Source organism: Bombus flavifrons, chromosome 14 (genome assembly GCF_040668555.2).
Source record: "Bombus flavifrons isolate JBK064 chromosome 14, iyBomFlav1_principal, whole genome shotgun sequence".
Lineage (NCBI taxonomy): Eukaryota > Metazoa > Arthropoda > Insecta > Hymenoptera > Apidae > Bombus > Bombus flavifrons.
The window spans coordinates 7071499-7091315 of record NC_138455.1 but is presented as its reverse complement, the minus strand read 5'-3'; the positions used below and the strand labels follow the sequence as shown (position 1 = coordinate 7091315).

The window sequence follows — 19817 nt, the reverse complement described above, 5'->3', positions numbered from 1 at the left end:
TGCTCTTCTCTTTATTTTTTGAACTAGCCCTTTTTGCACACATCCTGTATTTTATATAATTCATACTTATATTCATATGCGATCATTTACATCTGGTAATTTAACATATTTGCAGATTTATTTGATTTTATCAAGAGATATTATGTAAGTATTATATGGAGATCTTTTCATATGGGCCATCAATAGTATTTTGTTGCAAGTAGCTGTAAGATGTAAAATTGCAACGATGCAGCATCGCTAGTCTCCATCGAATATTATATTTCTAACAGTTACTAAGTTCTACACTTGTTTGTATTGCCTATAATTTTATACTTTATTTGTATATATTTATAATTTACTTATCTACTTATATATTAAGATTTATAATATATTATATTTTTGTTGTATTTTTAATGTATAGGATCGCAACGAAATAGCATTTCTAGTTTACACCTGGTCTCACGCGATAATAAAATACAAAAAAAGATGTACGAGAACCACGATTCGTCGCAAACGATAGTGATCAAGGCACTCCAATTATTGCAGCGTAATACGACGGTAGCTTATCCTTCGGTAAGAAACATCGTTACGTCAATCGGAAATAAACATGAAACTGTTACAAGAAACTATCGTCGAGCCATCGTGAACATCCGATTGTTCCAGCACGGAATTCCTTCCGCGCATTATCGCGGAATGTGTCAGTGGACATTGTCAATCGACAACAGATACGTTCCGCTACACTTTTGCACGACCCTTTTCTTCTTGTTTTTTCACTGGAGTCTTTTTTACCGGCGAGTTTCTTGTCCCGAGAGAATGGTTGAAATTCTTATCATCGAGCGCGACACATCGTATGCATGCCTGTAATTACAAGGACGTTGCGTGGTCTTGAACGACGTTGTGTTTTGCATGTTAACGCGGCGAGAATAACGATGAATTCACGAAAGTAAAGCAGAAATTATCAATGTTTTATGGGAAAACATAGCACAAAACTTTTTAACTTTTAGATTTATTTCTATAGTACCAAAGTCAAAACGTAACGCAACAAACAATTTTAATATATATAATGTTGATCGATTATATTATTCTTAAAAATTGAAACAACGATTGAACGATAATTTTATCGAAAAAGGTGTTTAAAAATGTTCATGAAGCAGTATGAAGCTTAAATAAATAAATGAATAAATAAAATATATTCATGGACTAATGTTAGTATAAAGTTTATATATATAAATAAATAAAAAATGTTCAAGAACAAGTGTTAGCTGGAAGTTTAAATAAATAAGAAGAGAAAAATAATTTGTACCGGTGGAATGAATCGAATGTATGTTATTTCTGATGCTTGTAAACGAGTATCTCGAAATAGCAAAAGAATTTATACATGGTAATTACAACAACTAATATTTACGTCATGATGAAGGAAATAATTTTGTCTACACTTGTGAATATTACGAAATTGCAGTCTCACATTAGAATATGTTTGAAACACGCATACTCGTGTTGAGACAGCTTGAACAAGACTACTTTTAGCTGTAGGCAATAAATCAATTGTCATTGAACAATTGGAAAGGAAAAAGACAGGAAAAATTATGGATTATGTTCTTAGTATTGTATTCGACAACTGGACGCATATCGATCATATTTATTACGATGAAACTTCCAATTCTGTTTTATTATTGAATAAGAAATAGTTGAAACATATATAAAATGTGTTCATTCCAAAGACAACAATCTGAATTTATTTATTTATATAATTATTTATTTACATTATATTATTAATTATTTATTTATATAATATTTGGATATCTTAAAAAATATCATAAAATACGTACACAGCTGCTAATGACTGAAATTTGAATTTAAAATTACCCAAGATATTTGCGAACAGTATGAATTGAGATCATATTTAAAATTGGGTAAAATATTTTTGTGAATTATTGAATTTGATTAGTATGATTTCGCTTTTAAATTAGAGCCGTAATTATTATAATTTTATTTTTACAACCTCTTTAGTAAAAGTTCGCAAGAATCATGATAAAAGTGTAGAAAATATTTTATCACTCGAGTTAACGCTGTTTCCAAGATGTCAAATAATCACATTATACGTCATATTATTGTTTCATTATATTTTTGGAAATTCCACAGTTTTTATTTCTCTGTCTCGCTAATTTTCATATCAGTCTACTTGCTTGCCCATTGCTTCAGACTATGTTTATATTTTCCTTTATTTGCAGGAAAACTCGCACGTTCTAAAATTATCTGTGCTCCGTCATAGCTTAAACATGTAAATCAAAGTAATTGTTCAAATTACTAATGTAATTAATTTTATTTTCATAGCCTGTTCGTCGAAAGTCCACGAAGATCTTGGTAAAGATACAAAAATTGTAAAAGTAGAGAATTTGTAACATATTTGATCATTTGAATGGATGGATTAGTACAAATTGAAATATCATGTTTTCATGGCGTTTTCCACTCTTTAATCAGGGATATTCCTGGAAATAATCGAGGCTCCTGATTGCAAAATACTGGCTGACAAAAAAGAGAGTGATCTAGGGTTGTCTAAGATTAGAGAAATCCTTCGTACCTGTAAGTCAAATTTACATTTTAATTTTCAAAGTATAATATTTCTTCTTCGTCTATTTCGTTTTGTTCTTTTGTTTTATACGAATCATAATTCTAACATCTTTTCCGATTGTTTGTCTCTTTTTTAGAAGAGAAAGGAACAAAATATTTTTTGAGAAATGAGGACAATGCGTTCTTTTCGATCGGGAATATATTAATAGAAAGTAACAATACATCTAACAGATCACAAACAAAATAAAGGCATCGATGAAAGACGTGATGCAGCGTATAAGGCGCATTTTCCTCAAGAAGTTCAAGAACAGAAAATGAATAAAAGTTAGCATTCTTGTCTCTCACTATACTTTATGTATTATTTATATTATATTTATTACTATATTTTATAGCGATGAAGTAAAAATTCAATGGAAAGACTTTCGTCCCCCATATTTAAAATTAACATTACTTAAAAGATAAAATCCGTCACTTTGATAGAATAATAATACATAAATGTAACTTACAGAATAATAAATCTGAAATATATGTACGAGTTAAAAGTGACTCAGCCTTCGCTGTACATAGCACCGCTTCTAATTGAAATATTTAAGGACACTTCCCAACTTGCTAAATTAATTCTAGATGAGCGATGTGAATTTTGCTAACAAAGTACAATTACTATAATCCTCAAATATTCCTTTGGAAGGAAGGTGGAAAATCTACAATGGAATTTTTGTATGAATTATTTTGGACTATAAGCTTATTGACGGTAGGAAGGCTTCTTAGGCTTATAAACATATAAAGATATTAACGTGTAAAACTATAAATAACTAGAAGATATAAAAACAAAGATATCCTGAACATGGGATGAGCATAAGAAGAAATTCTGACTAGTAATCTAAAATTTTGTATCTAATAAAACGTGCAGGATATCTGTGTGTAACAGTAATATTATTGAATTTAAAATCAATCCTGCACTGAAATCTCTCGATGATAATGTTAATATAATGATAAAGTTAATAACAATGATAATAATAAGATAATAATGATAAAGTTAAATGCAATTATTATCTCAATTAATTATCTTATTAATGATATATTATTTATTTAATGAAATTTTTGATGAATTATAAAATTTTGTATAGAGATAAGTGTCGAGAAAATGCAGTATCGGGGTATTTATAAAACATAATACGTACCTGAGTTATTTGCGGCCTGGTGGCAGAAATAGGAATTACAATTTTAAATCACAACATCTCGCGCGCTGTCATGTTGAAAAGTGGCAGCATGAATAGCAACTGCAGAGAATTCGTGAAGAATATGAAAATTTAACGTACATCGACATGTCAGTGCTTCAGAATGGTAAGAATCTTCTAATCTGAATTGTTCTAAATTCAAAGTTATTAACATATTGCGGACGGACCACGAATCCTCGTGTTTATTCTAATGGTGGAAGTTGATCACGAAAATTCTAGTATTTTCGTCGTTGTCAATTAGACAGAATCGATTTAACTATACTTTGGGTATATTTAGTAGCAAAACGACTGGTCTGCAATATGTTAATATACAATTTGTAGTGTTTTATGGTATTTTTATGTAAATAGGTGGATATCGAAATAAATTTCAAGAAAATTCGAATGATATCCGGGTACTGATAGAATATAACACGTTCCTGAGCCTGGATACGTAACAAGCGCGCGATATCGTATTTTGAGTAAAATATTATGCAGAAAGATTTTAAAAGTTATCATTGTCTTTTTGAAGTGTAAAATTTAGTAGTTAAGTGCAGAAGTGTTACGATAAACAATTATATTATTAGACATATTCATATTACAATTGTAAGATATTATCGCCTGTATATTATGCATAATTTCATAGTAAAATTAATATGTAATAAAATGTAGTAAAATAGCTAGGAAGGATGCATTTGAGTCTTATTTATAATTAATAGTTAGTAGCATTTAATCAAGATCTTAGTATTTCATTGGATATTTAACACATTGACAAATTCATTGTAAGGATAATTCTTTGCAAGATATATTTCTCTATTTTACATTTTACATTCTTTAACTGTTAGCTATTCTACAATTCTCTTGACACTGTACGAAACAGTGTCTCGCATAGATCCATATGATTAGTTTAAAATTTTATTTTAAGATTAGTATCTCGCGTCGATTTTCCTTAAATCTTCTTTTATTGTGTGTTTTGTATAACGATCTAAAAGTTGAATATTTTCCAAACGCATATTAAGAGGACGATTTGTTTATTCATTAATGTTTCAAGTTCAGTTTAAATGCTTGTTCATAAGAGTAAGATAGATGGTGTCGTGGACCCTTCCATTCTCCTCCATTTGCAGTACCTTTACATGATGAAACCTGTGCAATCGTATTATTTGATATACAATTACTAATATATAATTATGAATTATACATATAATAAATAAAACGAGCTTGTTGGTTGCGATCGCGATTGTAGTTTTGGTCACCGTAGACACAAAATTCCATTTATTCCGTCAAATCCGCCATTAGTCAATCTTTCCATTACGGATAATAACAGTTTTAGGAGAACATTTTCGAATGAATAAAGAGAGAAAAATCAGTCCATCAATCTTATCTTTATAAAATTTTTAATACTGTCTCTTCATTTCTAACTCGTCATTACCAAACCGTTTCAGATATAATATGCAAAAGATATGAATATTATTAAAATAAGACTATGAGGAGATTATGTGATGGAAAATGAGTTATTGTCTTCTTTACTATTATCTTTATCACTAATTACCTAATTTTTTTCAGATAGAACCACGTTAATCGATCTTAGTAAAGGATATCTGCCACTTGTTGGATCTAGAGAGTCTTGCAAAGATGCGCATTTTCCACTGAAGTCGTCGGTATCGATGCTCCAAACCATTACACCAGCCAAATTTAAGCTCATCGCATATTCGATCTAAAAATTTTGGAAAAACATTATAGAGGTAATGCGTGTAGTACTATCATTTATTATCATCATTTGTAATAGATATTAATCAACCTTTTCTTTTAAACTCTTGGGGTTATCATATACTATAACGAATTCCTGGTTAATGATGTAAGGTGTAGCGCTACCATAATCCCAGCCACGTACCCAAGAACTTCCATAATCCACTAATTCTTCACAAATCTGGAATTATACATGTTCCAATCATTTTATAAAAAAGAAATAGATAATGTATCCAATTAGTTTAACAAAAGTAAAACTTACTTCATTATATCCCATAAAACCATCTTGGAGAGTGTAAGGCCCTTGAAACCCGTTTCCGATGATCGTTCGATTCATTGGACTTTCTTCAGTAGAATTTAATGTATTCGTCAATACAAAAGTTCTGCCATACGAAGGCAAGCCTAATACTAATTTATTTGCTGCTGCACCTCTACTTAAGTAATAATTGAGTGTATCCGCCTAAACAAAAATTTCATTCTATATGTATTTCATCAACGGTACTCGATACTCATTGTAGTCTATCCAAATGCATTACCACATCCAGATTATCTCCAGCTCTTAATGGTGAATTCGGCAACACTTTTCTATCCCATGATCCATGATAATCGTAGGCCATTAAATGCATATAGTCGAGATATTTGGAAAGTTCGGGAATATCGTATCCTGCATTGATGGTGTCTAGACCGACACCTAAAGCTGCTGTTAATAGATAGTTCGACTCTTGGAATGCTTCTTTCAATTCCTATTAGAACAAAGAATACGATTAATTTGTGGCTCAGGTAAAACTATAGTTTCGATAAAATTACTTTGCGCTACGTTATTTACCTTCAGAAGCCTGACAAAATTTAATTTGTCTAGTACACTACCACCGCGTGATCCAGGATACTCCCAACTTATGTCCAAACCAGTAAAATTGTATGCCCTGTAAATTAAAGATTATCGTACAAATCAGCAAAGTATAAATATTAAACTGTCTTAATGTTTGATTCCGTACTTAAGAAAGTCTACTGCACTCTTAACGAACGTAGATCTTCGTACAGGCAATGAAACAAGATCAGAGTATTTTTTACTACCCTCATTGTATCCTCCAATTGATAGTAGAATGTTTAAATGTGGATACTGTCCACGAAGTGCGGTCATTTTTTTGTAATTCTCTGAAATATTACATAGAACGAAAATGTCATTTATATATGTAGGTAAACTTTTAATCGTGTCGAGTAATTTGCAATATGTATTTACCCTTGGTAACATCTAAGTAAGGATCGAGGCTCTTAATGGTCCATGTCGTGCTGTCCAGCCCGGCGAATGTATATATAAGGTGTGTGCAAAGTTGTGGTTCAATATTAGGAATATCAAACTTTCCATTACTACGTCTGTAAATGGCCCAGGAGGCGACATAACAAGTTACTACCTTATTATGCTTAGGTCCTGATTGAGCTTGATAAAAAAAGAAACATAGCTTTAATATAAAGTTTATTCCAACTTTTTTTCGCAAAACATTTATTCCTATGTATATATGTATAATAGATTATCTTTCGAACGATGTTCGAAACTTGTTATTTACTTTTCATTGATAGAGTACGATTATTATTTATCTAATATAAATATATATGAGAAACATTAAATCATCGAGGTAACTTTTTAGTAAGTCATTAATTATATGATACTATTTTTGGTTATTTATATGTCTTTGAGCAATGAAGTGAAACAAAGGTTTCCATTGTATAAGCTATCAAACAAAATGTCAAGCTTATTCTCAATTTCCCTTCTTGTTGCATAGTGTATCATCATATAATAGGAACGTAATCTACAGCCGGATCATATATAAAATCTTTAATCTCTATATAGTATAATCTCTGTTAAAGATTTTATATAAGATCTATTTATAGAGATTATATATAGACATTCTTTATACATAAAGATTTTATAAATCTATCCATATAAATCTATATATGTATATAATCTAATAAAATTTAATCTAATCGAATGAAAATAGATATATAATTTTTATATCTATACATACATCTCTGTAGATAGAGAATTTGATAAAAATAGTGGCTTCGCTGACAAACTGCTATCTTATTTTATGTTATCAGGCAAATGCAGAATAATAGTTTTAAGATATAAATTATGGTGTCGGCTTCTTTTTATTGAGAAAATGTTATATGTAATACCGCGATACCTTAGCTATCTATCTTTGATATCATAGAATAAATGGTAGTCGACATTTAATACCCCGAAAGGCGAATTGCAATTTTCTGACTTGAAATAATAATGCATAACTTCGAAATGAATGTATGAAATATAAAAACTGAAGCGCTATTTTGTAAATGAAAATCGTTACTTATATATGTTGGATTTTACATCCCGTCAATTTTATCTATGGTTTCTTACAATTTTCCTATCATCTTGCACAACTTTTTCCAGTATATATACGGTGTATATAGCGGGTGGCCGGTTCTAGTTTTCAAGTTATACATAAAAGTATGTTTGACATCATACAATGAACCTGTCGATGTATTACCTCCTCATAAATTTTAATAGGATTCTTTTAAATATTTTTATAGTGGCGTACGAACAATGAAAAAATTAATGAAATAATAATAAAAATTTGGGTAACACCGATAATAGTGTAACTACATCACATACACCATAATTTGGACACACATACGCAGGCAATGATCACAATATCTCATTTATAATTTTGTATAAAATATAAAGACAAAGTACATATATGATATCAAACATACTTTTGTGTATAATCCGAAAACTAAAACCGACCACACTATATATGTGTAGGAAAAAGATGTTAAGAATGTTGACCTTGACAACATATTTCTAGTTCTAGGTCTAGGAATAACTATTCGGCAACTTCACCGATTATACTTCTGTAATATCGTAGGATCTATAGAATGATGCCTTATTAGAATATAAATTTGTCATTTTCCCACTATCCTTCTTTGAATATAAATATGTACTCTTTGAAATTTATGTTATGCGTTGTCGTATTAATGCTAAAGAAATTATTTTAATTTAATAGGTACTCACCTAGGATACCATTGCTACTGAAGAGCAATATTGCAAGTAGAGATAGAAACACGCACACCTTCATTATTGAGAACAAATAAATTCGGTTTATACCGAATTATTGTTCTGGTAGATAGCTTTCACTTGACCACAGTGTCCTCGGAGAAAAAAAGCAGTCGCTCGTGTGACTTGCAAAATGGTGCAGCCAGGATGTTTGTGTAGTAAGCGCCTAATACGTACCTGTGCGTTTTCCATATATATATATATACCAAATTTCCGGATAGATATTAAGATAGATATCAGGATATACATCAGGATAAATATTAGAAAAATAGGAAACAAGCAGATTTAATTGAAAAACAATTTCCGCCAAAGATAGTCATTCCCAGAAGTAAAAGAAACATTGGAAAGCATTTTATATTTTTACAATAATTCAGATATCTAACTTACTTAGATTACAGTACGATAATATTTAGCGATTCGTTTAATTAGTTTCAAACAAAAATGTAATTTCATATTACTAAAACATAAAATGTGCATTTGTTTATCTTTTATGTTTTCATTTTTGTATTCACAAATCAATTATTAATTATGCAGGTTGATGCACGTAGCTTGGATTACTCCACTTCTTGGATTACTTCGTAAGTAATGATTTTAATAAAAAGTGTTTCACATAAAAGTTAGATGTTTCGAGCGGGATATAATTTGATTATTTTGTTTTTTTGTAGCAGGATGCGTAGAGGATATGAAGCCCAATTTTGTTTTTCTTTCTTTTCGAATATTCTTTATATATCTGGTGACATACCATCTTTTTATCTTGCATATTTAAAGAATTATAGCGGAAAATACCTTACACAAAGACAGCTTCGTGATGGTGTCGAAAGATATAAAAAAAAATCTATTCTGCTTTTAATTATTTTATTAGATGTGCAAAGAGTTGCCCAATCGTTTCCAAAAATGTATCTATTCTTATGATAACTTTTTGAACATAGCTGCGTTAAGGAAATAACTCCTTGAACATGTAATAAAATCATTTTCAAAGCAGAATATATTTCTTTTGATAAATCTATGATGTACATGATCATACATAAATTTAGTATATTTTACAACTCTATTCTACTTTCTAGCATAAGATTATATCAAGGTTTTCTTTTAGTTCAATTATTAATTTATTTACTCATATTATTTTATTTAATAATTTTTCGAGGTCGGTATTTCAGAATGTGAGATACCATTGACTAAGAATAGAATTGCTGTGTACTCGTCTATATTCCTGTACCGAGCCAGTGATTTCTGTTACTTCGAGTTTCTAATTGGAACCGATAGATGGCAGCACACATCTAGAAAGGGATCGTACTACTGTGCGACAAGGACAGATATACTGGTCGCAGACAAAGGGCGCAACGAATAGAAGTATAGAGTTTAGTTACGATAACATTTCGAGACACATGAATCGAAGAAATTTTCGTTCGTAAAAGATATTAGTTAAGGGGATCTATTTGTGAATTGTTTGTAATTGTATCTTTTGAACTGGACTGACTTTCTTCCTTTCTATTTTATATCATTATATGCAATCATCCAGCTTCCAGTCTTCTTAACATAGAACACATTAATTTTACTTTGATAAAAAAATTACGGTTTCTGTGCACTTAGATTTTCTGTAAATACATAGATATCCATAGACTACAAGTTGTACAGTAAACGTTGTACAGGCAGATCCGTAATCTGTAGAATCGCGATTGATTCGCAAACCAATAATAATTATTACTTGTATCGCGTCCATCGAATAGAAATCTCCTTCGAAATATGGTCAATTCCATTCCAAGGAAATACATATTCTTTCTTTTCTGGTCTTTCTTATTTGTTCGGTTAACAACGACTCAGTCTCGTAGATCCGAATCAGAAGGAACCTCTTTACGACCAAACGAGGTAGAAATTCAAGAATTGTTCGCTGTTCATTGAAAGTGGAATGGCTTAACGAGCGAAAGAAAGAAGAAAAATACGTGTTGCGTGGTAATGACAAATGCTGATTCATCGTAAAGGGCAAATCTCTGGCATTCGTTTTGTTTTATGTTACGTCACGCAGATCCGCCGATTTTACGTAATTTTTTCGCGGGCATTCGGACGTGCAGAATAAAAGCTTGCTTCCGGTACCATCGCGCTTAAGACAGACAGCGAAATCATTCTCGCTGTCCACCTGTCCATCAGAATGGAAGAGCTATAAATAACCGAAATAAAGAGACTTAATCGTGCAATACTTTGGTATGGTTGATTCATCTAGAATTGCGAATTTGCTGCAACTATGCGGAATTTGTTTACTGGAAGATGGTACTGTTGGAAATACGCGAAATAATCGCAAGATTTTCATAAAATGTGTATTGTACTTTTCTATGGATATTTATGTATTTATAGGAAATTTAAGAGCATTCATGAAGATATGAATTTGTATAAAATCCACAGTCTAGAAATGTTCATAATATAAAAATCTCACACTTTGTCTTGGTACTATTTCTCCACAAGTGTATTAGTTCTATAAAAATCTGCAATCTAATGATTAATAATCGCGACAAATGTTGATTAGTTGCAAAAAGTCACAAATTATAAATTGCGAACATATTCTTCATTTCCATTTTGTTTCATGAAATAATTTCGCTAATAGTTCAATGACATAGTGCGTTCTTGCAGGGATTCCCCGTCTGCAAGGTCGTTGAAGTTCAGAGAATTGCATTTGCTTCCCGCATCTTGGAATCTCCTCATGGTAATATTCTTAACGGAACACGTGGCTGTTAAAAAAGCAACTCGTGAAGCGTGTCGGAGTCAAGGAACAGCCAAAAACGGCTTACAAAAGAAAAGGAAAAAACCGAAGCTTTTATCAGCTCCAGATCGGTGTCCATGAACCCTCGAGTGCTGTTTCTTGTGAAAAAGAAACCTGTTGTTCGTGCTTGGATTCTTGGCCCTTTATTCTTCTTCCTTCTTTACTATTTTTTTTTTTTTTAATCTTTTAAGACTGCTCTTGTATCTCACGTACGCCGTTTTCCTTTTGCAGTCTTTATTTACTTTTGAAACTTCCTCATGTTACGGTACTCCACTGCGCTCTGTCATCGAAATCAGAAAGTAAGTGCCAGGCTATGGGGATTTCCAAACTCGAATGGGAAATTATGATGCAGTGCGCATTATTAAATACGAGCGTGAACGTTTCAGAAGCCACGTCGATCGGAAACTGAAAATGAAGAAAAATGCTGTTATAAACACTATTCTTCTAAGTTCGCTCTGTAATTTTACTGCTATTTCCTTGTAACAAGTATATTATCTATCTTTTGAAAATTGAAAACACAAATTGTATTTTATGCGTAAAGGAATTGAGACATTTTCAAAAAGAGTTTTGATCAGTTTGCTTTCTGAATAGTTGATACACGTAACAGCATGAAAATTAAGAAAAAGGATGGGCGACGATCGCGTGTGCCATTTGCATATATTTCCAGAGTAACGATATTACACCGTCTCGTGTTGCAGTTTCGAAAAAAGAATCTTAAAAAGTGATAACTAATTAATTTCTAGATAAAAAAAAAAACACGCATTCGGTTTGTACTAACCAATTTTCTTTTCTTTCAGGGAGACCATGTATTAATTCGAAAGAAGGAAAAATACAAAGTATTCCTTGGAAATTTTTCACTGTGGAAACAATTAAAGAGATTGACTTTATGCAGTAAACAATTGAGAAAGAAGAAGATTAGATTGTACCCAGACGAAATTATCAACGACAAAATTTACAATGCAAGGTATTTAAGGTATTTACTTTAGCTATTGCAACTTTAATGTCGAAGCGAGAGCAACGCGAAAGGAATTGCGCAATTGTAAGTGAAGAAGAAATCGTGGCCGGGAAGTCGAGGACGCTATGGAGATCCAATGGAACAGCATTTAGCGGGGACATTACAGCGTGTTTCGTTATTTTTCAAGGAGCCAAAGTCGTCGATCCTCCGCTTCTTTATTTATCTCTCTCTTTTGCTGTTCATGTTTCTCTCATGGAAACGATGCTTGAACCACGTTTTACGTTGGTTAACGACCCTTTCGCGCCAGCGAATAAATTCCAGCTGCCCACGTAGGCTACTATATTTATTGAGTATCTCGAATGAACGGTGAAGCGAGAGGTAAAGCTGCCGAAGATCAAGTTCAAGAGCGACAGATCGATCGTTGGTCTTTTAGAGAATGATAGGAGTTCCTGGAGGCAGGTTTTCTGGGTCAAGGCCTTTGTCAAAAATTTGAATTCGCCTAATTTCAGTGTCCTTTATCTTCGATCTACATGCTCCCAACGTGGCTACCTACTATAGCTCGTGAACGATTTATCGAGTCTTTACCACATCGTTCCTTTCCTCGTCGGACGTGTAATTAGCCGGAGTTTTATTGGATTGTTTTGACGCGATCAAGATGACATAAACAATGTCGAGTGAGCTACCGTCTTGAGCAAACGTCTTGTTGAATTAAGAAATTTCAGAAAAATACGGAGAGGTTTTTCGGTTGGATCAGAGAGGCCGAATCGTATGGAATTTGTCAGCGTTATGAGGTGTCCTCGAATTTATGAAGGATATCGGATGACACGGGACTTAGTAATGAAATCCGGCACTGTGAGGAAATAACTGGATATAAGGCTCGAGCAGAGGAGGACGAAATCAACGGTTAACTGTATCTCCATCGTAAAATTGGCGCCGCGATCCGGACGATTCGAGCTTAAGATTTGGTGAATTTCCTTATTGGTTTGTGGAGGCCTTGTGACTAACAGTAGGGTTGTTTAAAATCGAGAAAAGGTGGCCAAATGGGACCTTCGATGAAGTTAAATGTACGGTTTACTTAGATATAGTATAAAGAGGTGATGACGTATTCATCTTCAGGATGTACGCAAGATATTGATTTTACTATTGATTCTACTTTGACTCTAGTTATCACAGGACTAATCATGTTTTCTCGATGGTATTTCACTATACCCGGAAAAAATTTTTGTATCAAATCTATCTTCACATTGTATAAAGTTACGTACATTTCGAATTCGCTCTTTTTCTTATGTAAGTAAAAAATAATTCTGCCTTCGGTTCTGCCCTTAAGAAATGAACTGGAACGTTCACGAAACGTCAGAACAACGCGCAGCATATTTAATTTCCTTGTCTTATCAATTTGAGATATGTACATTTTTAAATAACAAAGAAATAGATTTCGTACAAAGATTATTTGTTAACATAATAAAGATCGAAACCTAAAGAACCACAAGTATGTGATCCAAACATCGTGAAAGTTTGAAATCTAAAAACGGAAATTAATGACTCTTTCAACAATCCTGTGTTTCAAGTGCCATAGTTATTTTTACAGATATGGAAATTAAATTTCATTCTGAAGATTTGAAAATGTCACACTCTGATATCGCATAATTGTGAAAACAGAAGCTTCTGTATGTAAATCACGTCGCTTTGAAACAAGTATACCGACGATCCACAAGTATATTTTCAATTTTAATAAGTACGTTGCGTTACATTATTTGATAAAATCCGATCATCCAACCAAACACCGTATTAATTATGTTGCAGATAATCAACTGAGTCACGATACGATTAGGTAGCCTCAAGCAATTGAATTAAAAAGGAAGGTGCTATCAGCGAGTTATCGAGTGTCTACGATTCCACACCTAGATTCCACACCTAGCAAGGTGTAAGGTGTCTTTGCATCCTATCGAAAAAATTCAGTCGACCGTTGCAACGCTCGAGGAGCGATCTTTCCGAGACAAGAATCCCGTAGTAACGTTACGCGGGCGAGGAAATCAGTACGAGGGAACGTGTAGTCGGATAATTTACACACTTCTGTACATTTCTTTATTGCCTTGCAGTATTACCCCTCTATACCGTTAACAGCACGTTTTTCCACGACAAATCGCGCAACCGTTCGTCATTGCTATTCTCTACGACACCTCTCACAAATAAGAACGTTAACACCGTTTATTTGATCGTAATTCTGTCACTGATTTATTCTACCACGTTCTTTCAGCTATTTTCTGTAATCTGTATTATACATATAATATCAGTTGTATCTTTTCAGCGTTAAAAGTTATCTCTAGCTTGAACAAAATGCGTAAAAATTGTCATCGGTATGCTATCGGTATGTTAACACGCTGTTTACTGTTGTTTACGGGATGCTGTGAAACAAATTTTACCGCAGTTCCCGCATATTTTGGAGAAATATGTCGGTGGTTACAAAATGTGAAACGTTGAGTCATACATCTCCCGTTGATAATATATCAAATATCTTCTTAAACCATTACAGATTCTTTTGATCCATAAAATTAGAACAAGATTAAATATGAAAATTCGAGGACCGCAGCAGAGCTAATTTTTGCTAGATTCACGATAATAACGTCGTATTTTACGAGTATATTACGTGATCCACATGCTTCACGGGTCGATTAGCGTGAATTCGTCGGGATCACCATAATGTCGTGTAATTTAACGTAGCAAGTGTAACACTCGTGGCCACGAACCTCGAGTTAAATTCCGATGAAGTTTTAAGGGAACGATGTGTACGTTGTTGATAACAATATCAGTTTCTACACGACACAAGTCGAATTTACACACCTGTATCTTTTTATGCTTGACAAGCAGTCAGGATGCGTCAGCTCTTTACCGTTAGTATTTTTCGGCGAGGCAAACCTTGGAAAAGATTTATCGGGCGAAGCTGAGGAAACGATCTTGTATACAAGAAACGATTACTAGGACACCGCATAGACCGCCTTGTCGAGAAGAATAATGAAACACGGAGGAATATGCGTGTAAATATTCGAAGATTATACTTACATGTGTCCAAGATAACAATTTTGTGTATGAACAAGATTAAAGTAGCGGACAGCAATGATATACGAGCGGACCATTGATCGTTCTATCATTCGTAGTAATTAGAAGTTTCGATTATTAGAAATTAAATGGGTAGATCTTGATCTACGTGTTCGACGTGTTAACTACAAGAAAAAGATAACTGGACGTTACTGAATGGAGATAAAGAATTGAAAGGGTTTAATAAACGGGTTACTACGTTAGATCTCGATCTACATATTCAATGTCTTAATTATTTCGTAGGAAAAATAACTAGATGTTGTTGAAAGCAGATAAGAATTAGAATTAGATTGATTACGTAGAATGTTAGATATTAGATTACACATTCGACGTGTTAATTATTATAAGGAAGAAACAACAGGGTAATAAATGGAGTTAAGGAAGAAGTACTTCTCGTGTGAATTCCATATTAGTCAAGTATCCAATTAAGCAGCAAAGATTCATCCCGATACCGTGACATTTTCTTCCTTGTAACTTTGATGCGAGTAATCAGGGGCTTCGATATTCCGCATGCTGATATTCAGTCAACGGGGTTCCTTCGGACGTCACTATTCGGATGTTTAAGTATGCAGATTCGTGCTCGAACTCCTTAAATCGTTGCACCGCGTTCCGTCTGTCACCAAACTGCATAATCGTAAATTACTCGGCTACAAAATTACACGTCTAAATGTTAATTTACAGTTAACGACATCACATTACTGTCTCTTTTATTCCATTTTTATCGTAAATCAAATTTTAGCATAATTCATTCATCTTTAAGTTTCTTAACTTCTTAATTTTATTGATTTCTTATTATAAGATCTTGAAGTAGATGTTCAATTATTATGAAGTCGGGGGTAATTATTAAACACCGTATATGTACGTAATTAGGAATATAAAATTAAAACTGATTATGACCGGCTCCAGAGGAAAATTAATGACCCTGTTTTCGGATACACCTCCATGTTCGACTCAGCGAACATTATTAATCGCTGCCTATAAGTTTGGGAGAATACCGTTAGTTTATTCAGGAAATCAAAATACAGAAAGTTATAATAAAAAGCTACTTCAACCTACTGCAACTCGCTTCCTGTCGCCTCTGCAAGTGTTTTCCTTCATAATTAATGCATGGCACAGAATTCTAACAACAATACACGAAAATCCAAAATATAAGTTAATATAGATACAAGTTGAAATATCGAGAAATTTCATAGACAAGAAAATGTTTTAGACGAAGCATTTTCATAGAATTCCAGAAATATTAAGTTCTTTTTTTTAGTCACTTTATGTGACTCGGAAAATATCGAAGGAAAAATCTGAAGAAAATATAACGACATAAAATTCATTTATTGACAACGATACGGTGTTTGATACAGGATCTTTCGATAGAATGTTGCATAAAAGAAAAGAAAAGGGTGAACAAATATCTACAGGCAAGCGTTCATTATTCGTAGCGAAACGAACGATCCTTTTGGACGATGACTCGACACGACCCAAAACCTGGTCTCGTGCCCGTTATATTAATCAGATGTATCAGCAACGGCCGATATTTATGTTATTGGTATTTTTGAACAGAAACATTTCTCGACTGCGGTATACTACCGATGCTTCTTCGATGTTTCTTTAACGACGCGCAGGAGCATAAGAGATAGGAAACGCAAAATTTTCCGTAGAATTTGAAATGTATGCAAAAAGCCAACTTAAGGATACGTCATATAGATTAATTTCTGCCTCATCCGTGAAATACCAAAGAGCTGTGATCAATAATTTCGGTCACGGAATCTAGCTACTTTCTGGGTCAAGGATAACCTTCCACGCGAAACAATGTACGTATGTACAGTTTCACGCCTAGGCTCGACGTAGTAACTTGTTTCTTACGAAAAAGAATTTTGTTTCCATTTAAAAGAACAATTTCTGTCTCCATTGATATCGCATCTAGACAATGCGTGGTAAGAGTTTAAAATAATCCTGCTGCAATTTTTAATAAAAATTTAATTAGCATTCTGTATTTTATGCGACACAACTCCTACGAATAGTGCTCATCGCGCGAGATATAGAATTTAAATTAAAATTAAGTAACCTAAACCGGTAGAGGATTAACGCTATTTATAATCCTAGTTCGTTATTCCCTACACGATGTTATTCGTAATAAATTAGAACAGTCAAGGATGCACGTAATCGATTTCCAATACGATCTGAGATGACGTACTTGCAAGGTGCAAGTACTTACATCCGTTGGAATTTTAGCGATGTTAATGATACACGCGTCAGGCAATGATTCGATCGACCTCCGTTCTCGGTGAAATTCAATAAACATTGTTAACAGATAATGGAACAGTATTGGCATAAAAACAGACGAAAATGTTAATACTATGAAACCACATCCAACTGTGATATTTCAATACAGACGACATCTAAGAATATTCGACCATGCTTCTTCTACCACGTTTGGTCTCCTTTGAAGCAGGAACGAGCTAGTGGGAATCGAAAGAATTCAAGGATATCTGAAATCGCGAAGATTCTTGCAACGCTATTCAGACGACTCGTTGACCCGGTTAAAGATGTGGGATCAAATAGCCTGGGTAATAACGAAAAGGGAACCGCCGAGGAACAAGTACAATAGAATAACGAAGATAAAAGGAATAACGAGGCCACTGATAACAGTTCTTCGTGTCAGCTCATGGAAATTTACAATTTATTTAAAAGAAAACAATTTATCATTGCGAAATTGTCGTGCGTGCGTATCAAACCCCGGACAGGACACGTTTCGATAAATATGTCATCCGTTTCTGCTATTAATTTGTCATTGTTTATCAGTGGTTCGAGAATTTTCCACAACTCTATTTTAGCCTTTCAAACGACTCGTTTCGAAGAAAAATATCTGGTTAAATCTTTGATTCTAGCCTTAGGCTCGATCAAATAACCGATCATCTAGATTACAAAGATACGCGCTACAAAATTACGTTTCGTGTTATTCGGTCGAACTCTGTATGTAACAGCCTACTGCGCTTAATAAAGTTGCCTTCGCGTCGCTAAAGAATGTTATCAAGTTTATTTATAGTTCCGAGCGAGGAATCGATTGGTAGAAATTTGAAAAGAGAAAAAAACAAACCTTCGATCGACGATGCGCGCGTATTCCAGCATAGAATATCGTCATAGCGATGACGAAAAGGAGGACGACGATCGGGTCTCGAGTTACCCGTTGATCAGGGAAGAATCGCGATCGCGCCTCTGATTCTGCCGCGTAAAAATGTTGGGAATGTTGAATGAATCTTTCAAGAAGGATGCCTCGGTGTGCGCGGAATAAATGAATAAAAGAACTCCGCGACCCGAAGAATCGACTGGTGACACTTTTACCTATAGTACTCTCAAACGCGTGTCCTTGTGTACGTTCATTTTTCTGCTGGTTTGTTCAGGCCCCGTTAGCAGACGCGGAGGATCTTCGTTTAGATTTTCCTCGCCGATAGCTCGCCGTTTGTCATAGGAGGATATGAATTATTAGTAGGATCATCCGCGTAATTAATAGAATAATCGATAGATGATGGCAATGGACGCGGTGTGTTACTCATAAAGATGTAATTATCGATAGTTAATATGTAATTATATGATCCGTGCAGTTCTGTGTGAACTGCTTAGGCTACGAGATAAAAGTCGAAACACGTCTCTGCAACAATTCTGTTTACTGTATCGTAAAATATAATTTATAATGAAGTTTTGTTGGTTTCACCGACTTTTCGGTTTACGAACGTTTACGGAGGAACCGTTAGCTTAGAAGGTAGACTCTTTCTCGGATGGACATCCGTCCGGTGTACAATGAAGCAAAAAGTTGGGAAAACAATTTACATAAGCCCTTGCCTTCTTCGGTGCGTGAAATGCGAATGATTGCATTCATGCGAAGCGGTCATTCGAGGTTCAAGTTCCTCTTAAACGCTCCTCGACCTAAATTCTTTTCTATCTGGACATCGACTTTTAACAATCTCAAAATTAACGTGGAAATTTTCTACGGTTTCGACAAGCTTTCGTTCCTCTGCAACTTCTTTTTCATGCGACCTGAAGCCAACACAAAGGCTCGTCTAATTAAAAGTTACGACAATCATTTATTTCCAAGGAAATTCACGTGATCTGTTTAGAATTTAGATCAAAAGAGCGAAGTGTGTACCCACGGGACTTTCAGGAAACCCATTAGCGCGAAAGAATTGATTTCTTCCCACAAATCTCCTAACGATTAATTCTAACGACTGCTTTTTCATCGTGAAGAATAAGATCGCGAATAAGATCTTTGAGCCTACAATTTCCGCCATCAATCATTTATTATAGCGCTTGTTAATTTATTAGCTTTGCTTTTTCCATATATCCTAAGATAAGTTCCTACGTCTCTATTATCAACCCTGTAATTCACAGCCTTTATGCGCATATATAATGTATCTGTTTGCA

At 33.8% G+C, this 19817-nt stretch overlaps 1 protein-coding gene and 2 long non-coding RNA genes across 8 annotated transcripts; 2 read left to right on the top strand and 1 right to left on the bottom strand.

Moving 5' to 3' along the window:
• The first annotated feature begins 165 nt into the window (after window positions 1–165).
• On the top strand, window positions 166–4493 carry LOC138186679 (uncharacterized). 3 transcript variants are annotated; one of them, XR_011174962.1, is made up of 6 exons: window positions 166–1360; window positions 2314–2562; window positions 2688–2874; window positions 3059–3530; window positions 3678–3894; window positions 4137–4493. It is a non-coding gene; the product is annotated as an uncharacterized LOC138186679 (long non-coding RNA). The 3 variants fall into 3 exon arrangements; XR_011174961.1 differs by having other exon boundaries at window positions 2943–3530; XR_011174960.1 differs by having other exon boundaries at window positions 2688–3530.
• A 285-nt stretch (window positions 4494–4778) lies between these two features.
• Window positions 4779–8784, bottom strand: LOC138186908 (probable chitinase 2). The gene is made up of 9 exons (XM_069127210.1): window positions 8560–8784; window positions 6751–6948; window positions 6506–6665; window positions 6337–6433; window positions 6047–6253; window positions 5773–5970; window positions 5563–5691; window positions 5314–5478; window positions 4779–4907 (listed from the first exon to the last, which is right to left on the bottom strand). The coding sequence occupies exons 1-8, from the start codon at window positions 8621–8623 to the stop codon at window positions 5314–5316; spliced, it is 1218 nt and encodes a 405-aa protein (XP_068983311.1). The 5' UTR covers window positions 8624–8784; the 3' UTR covers window positions 4779–4907.
• A 711-nt stretch (window positions 8785–9495) lies between these two features.
• Window positions 9496–18949, top strand: LOC138186911 (uncharacterized). Of its 4 annotated transcripts, none has more exons than XR_011175039.1 (6): window positions 9496–10866; window positions 10951–11652; window positions 11740–11839; window positions 11945–12074; window positions 12151–14043; window positions 14112–18949. It is a non-coding gene; the product is annotated as an uncharacterized LOC138186911 (long non-coding RNA). The 4 variants fall into 4 exon arrangements; XR_011175040.1 differs by having other exon boundaries at window positions 11740–12074; window positions 12151–13273; window positions 13897–14043; XR_011175037.1 differs by having other exon boundaries at window positions 11740–12074.
• The last annotated feature ends 868 nt before the right edge of the window (window positions 18950–19817 follow it).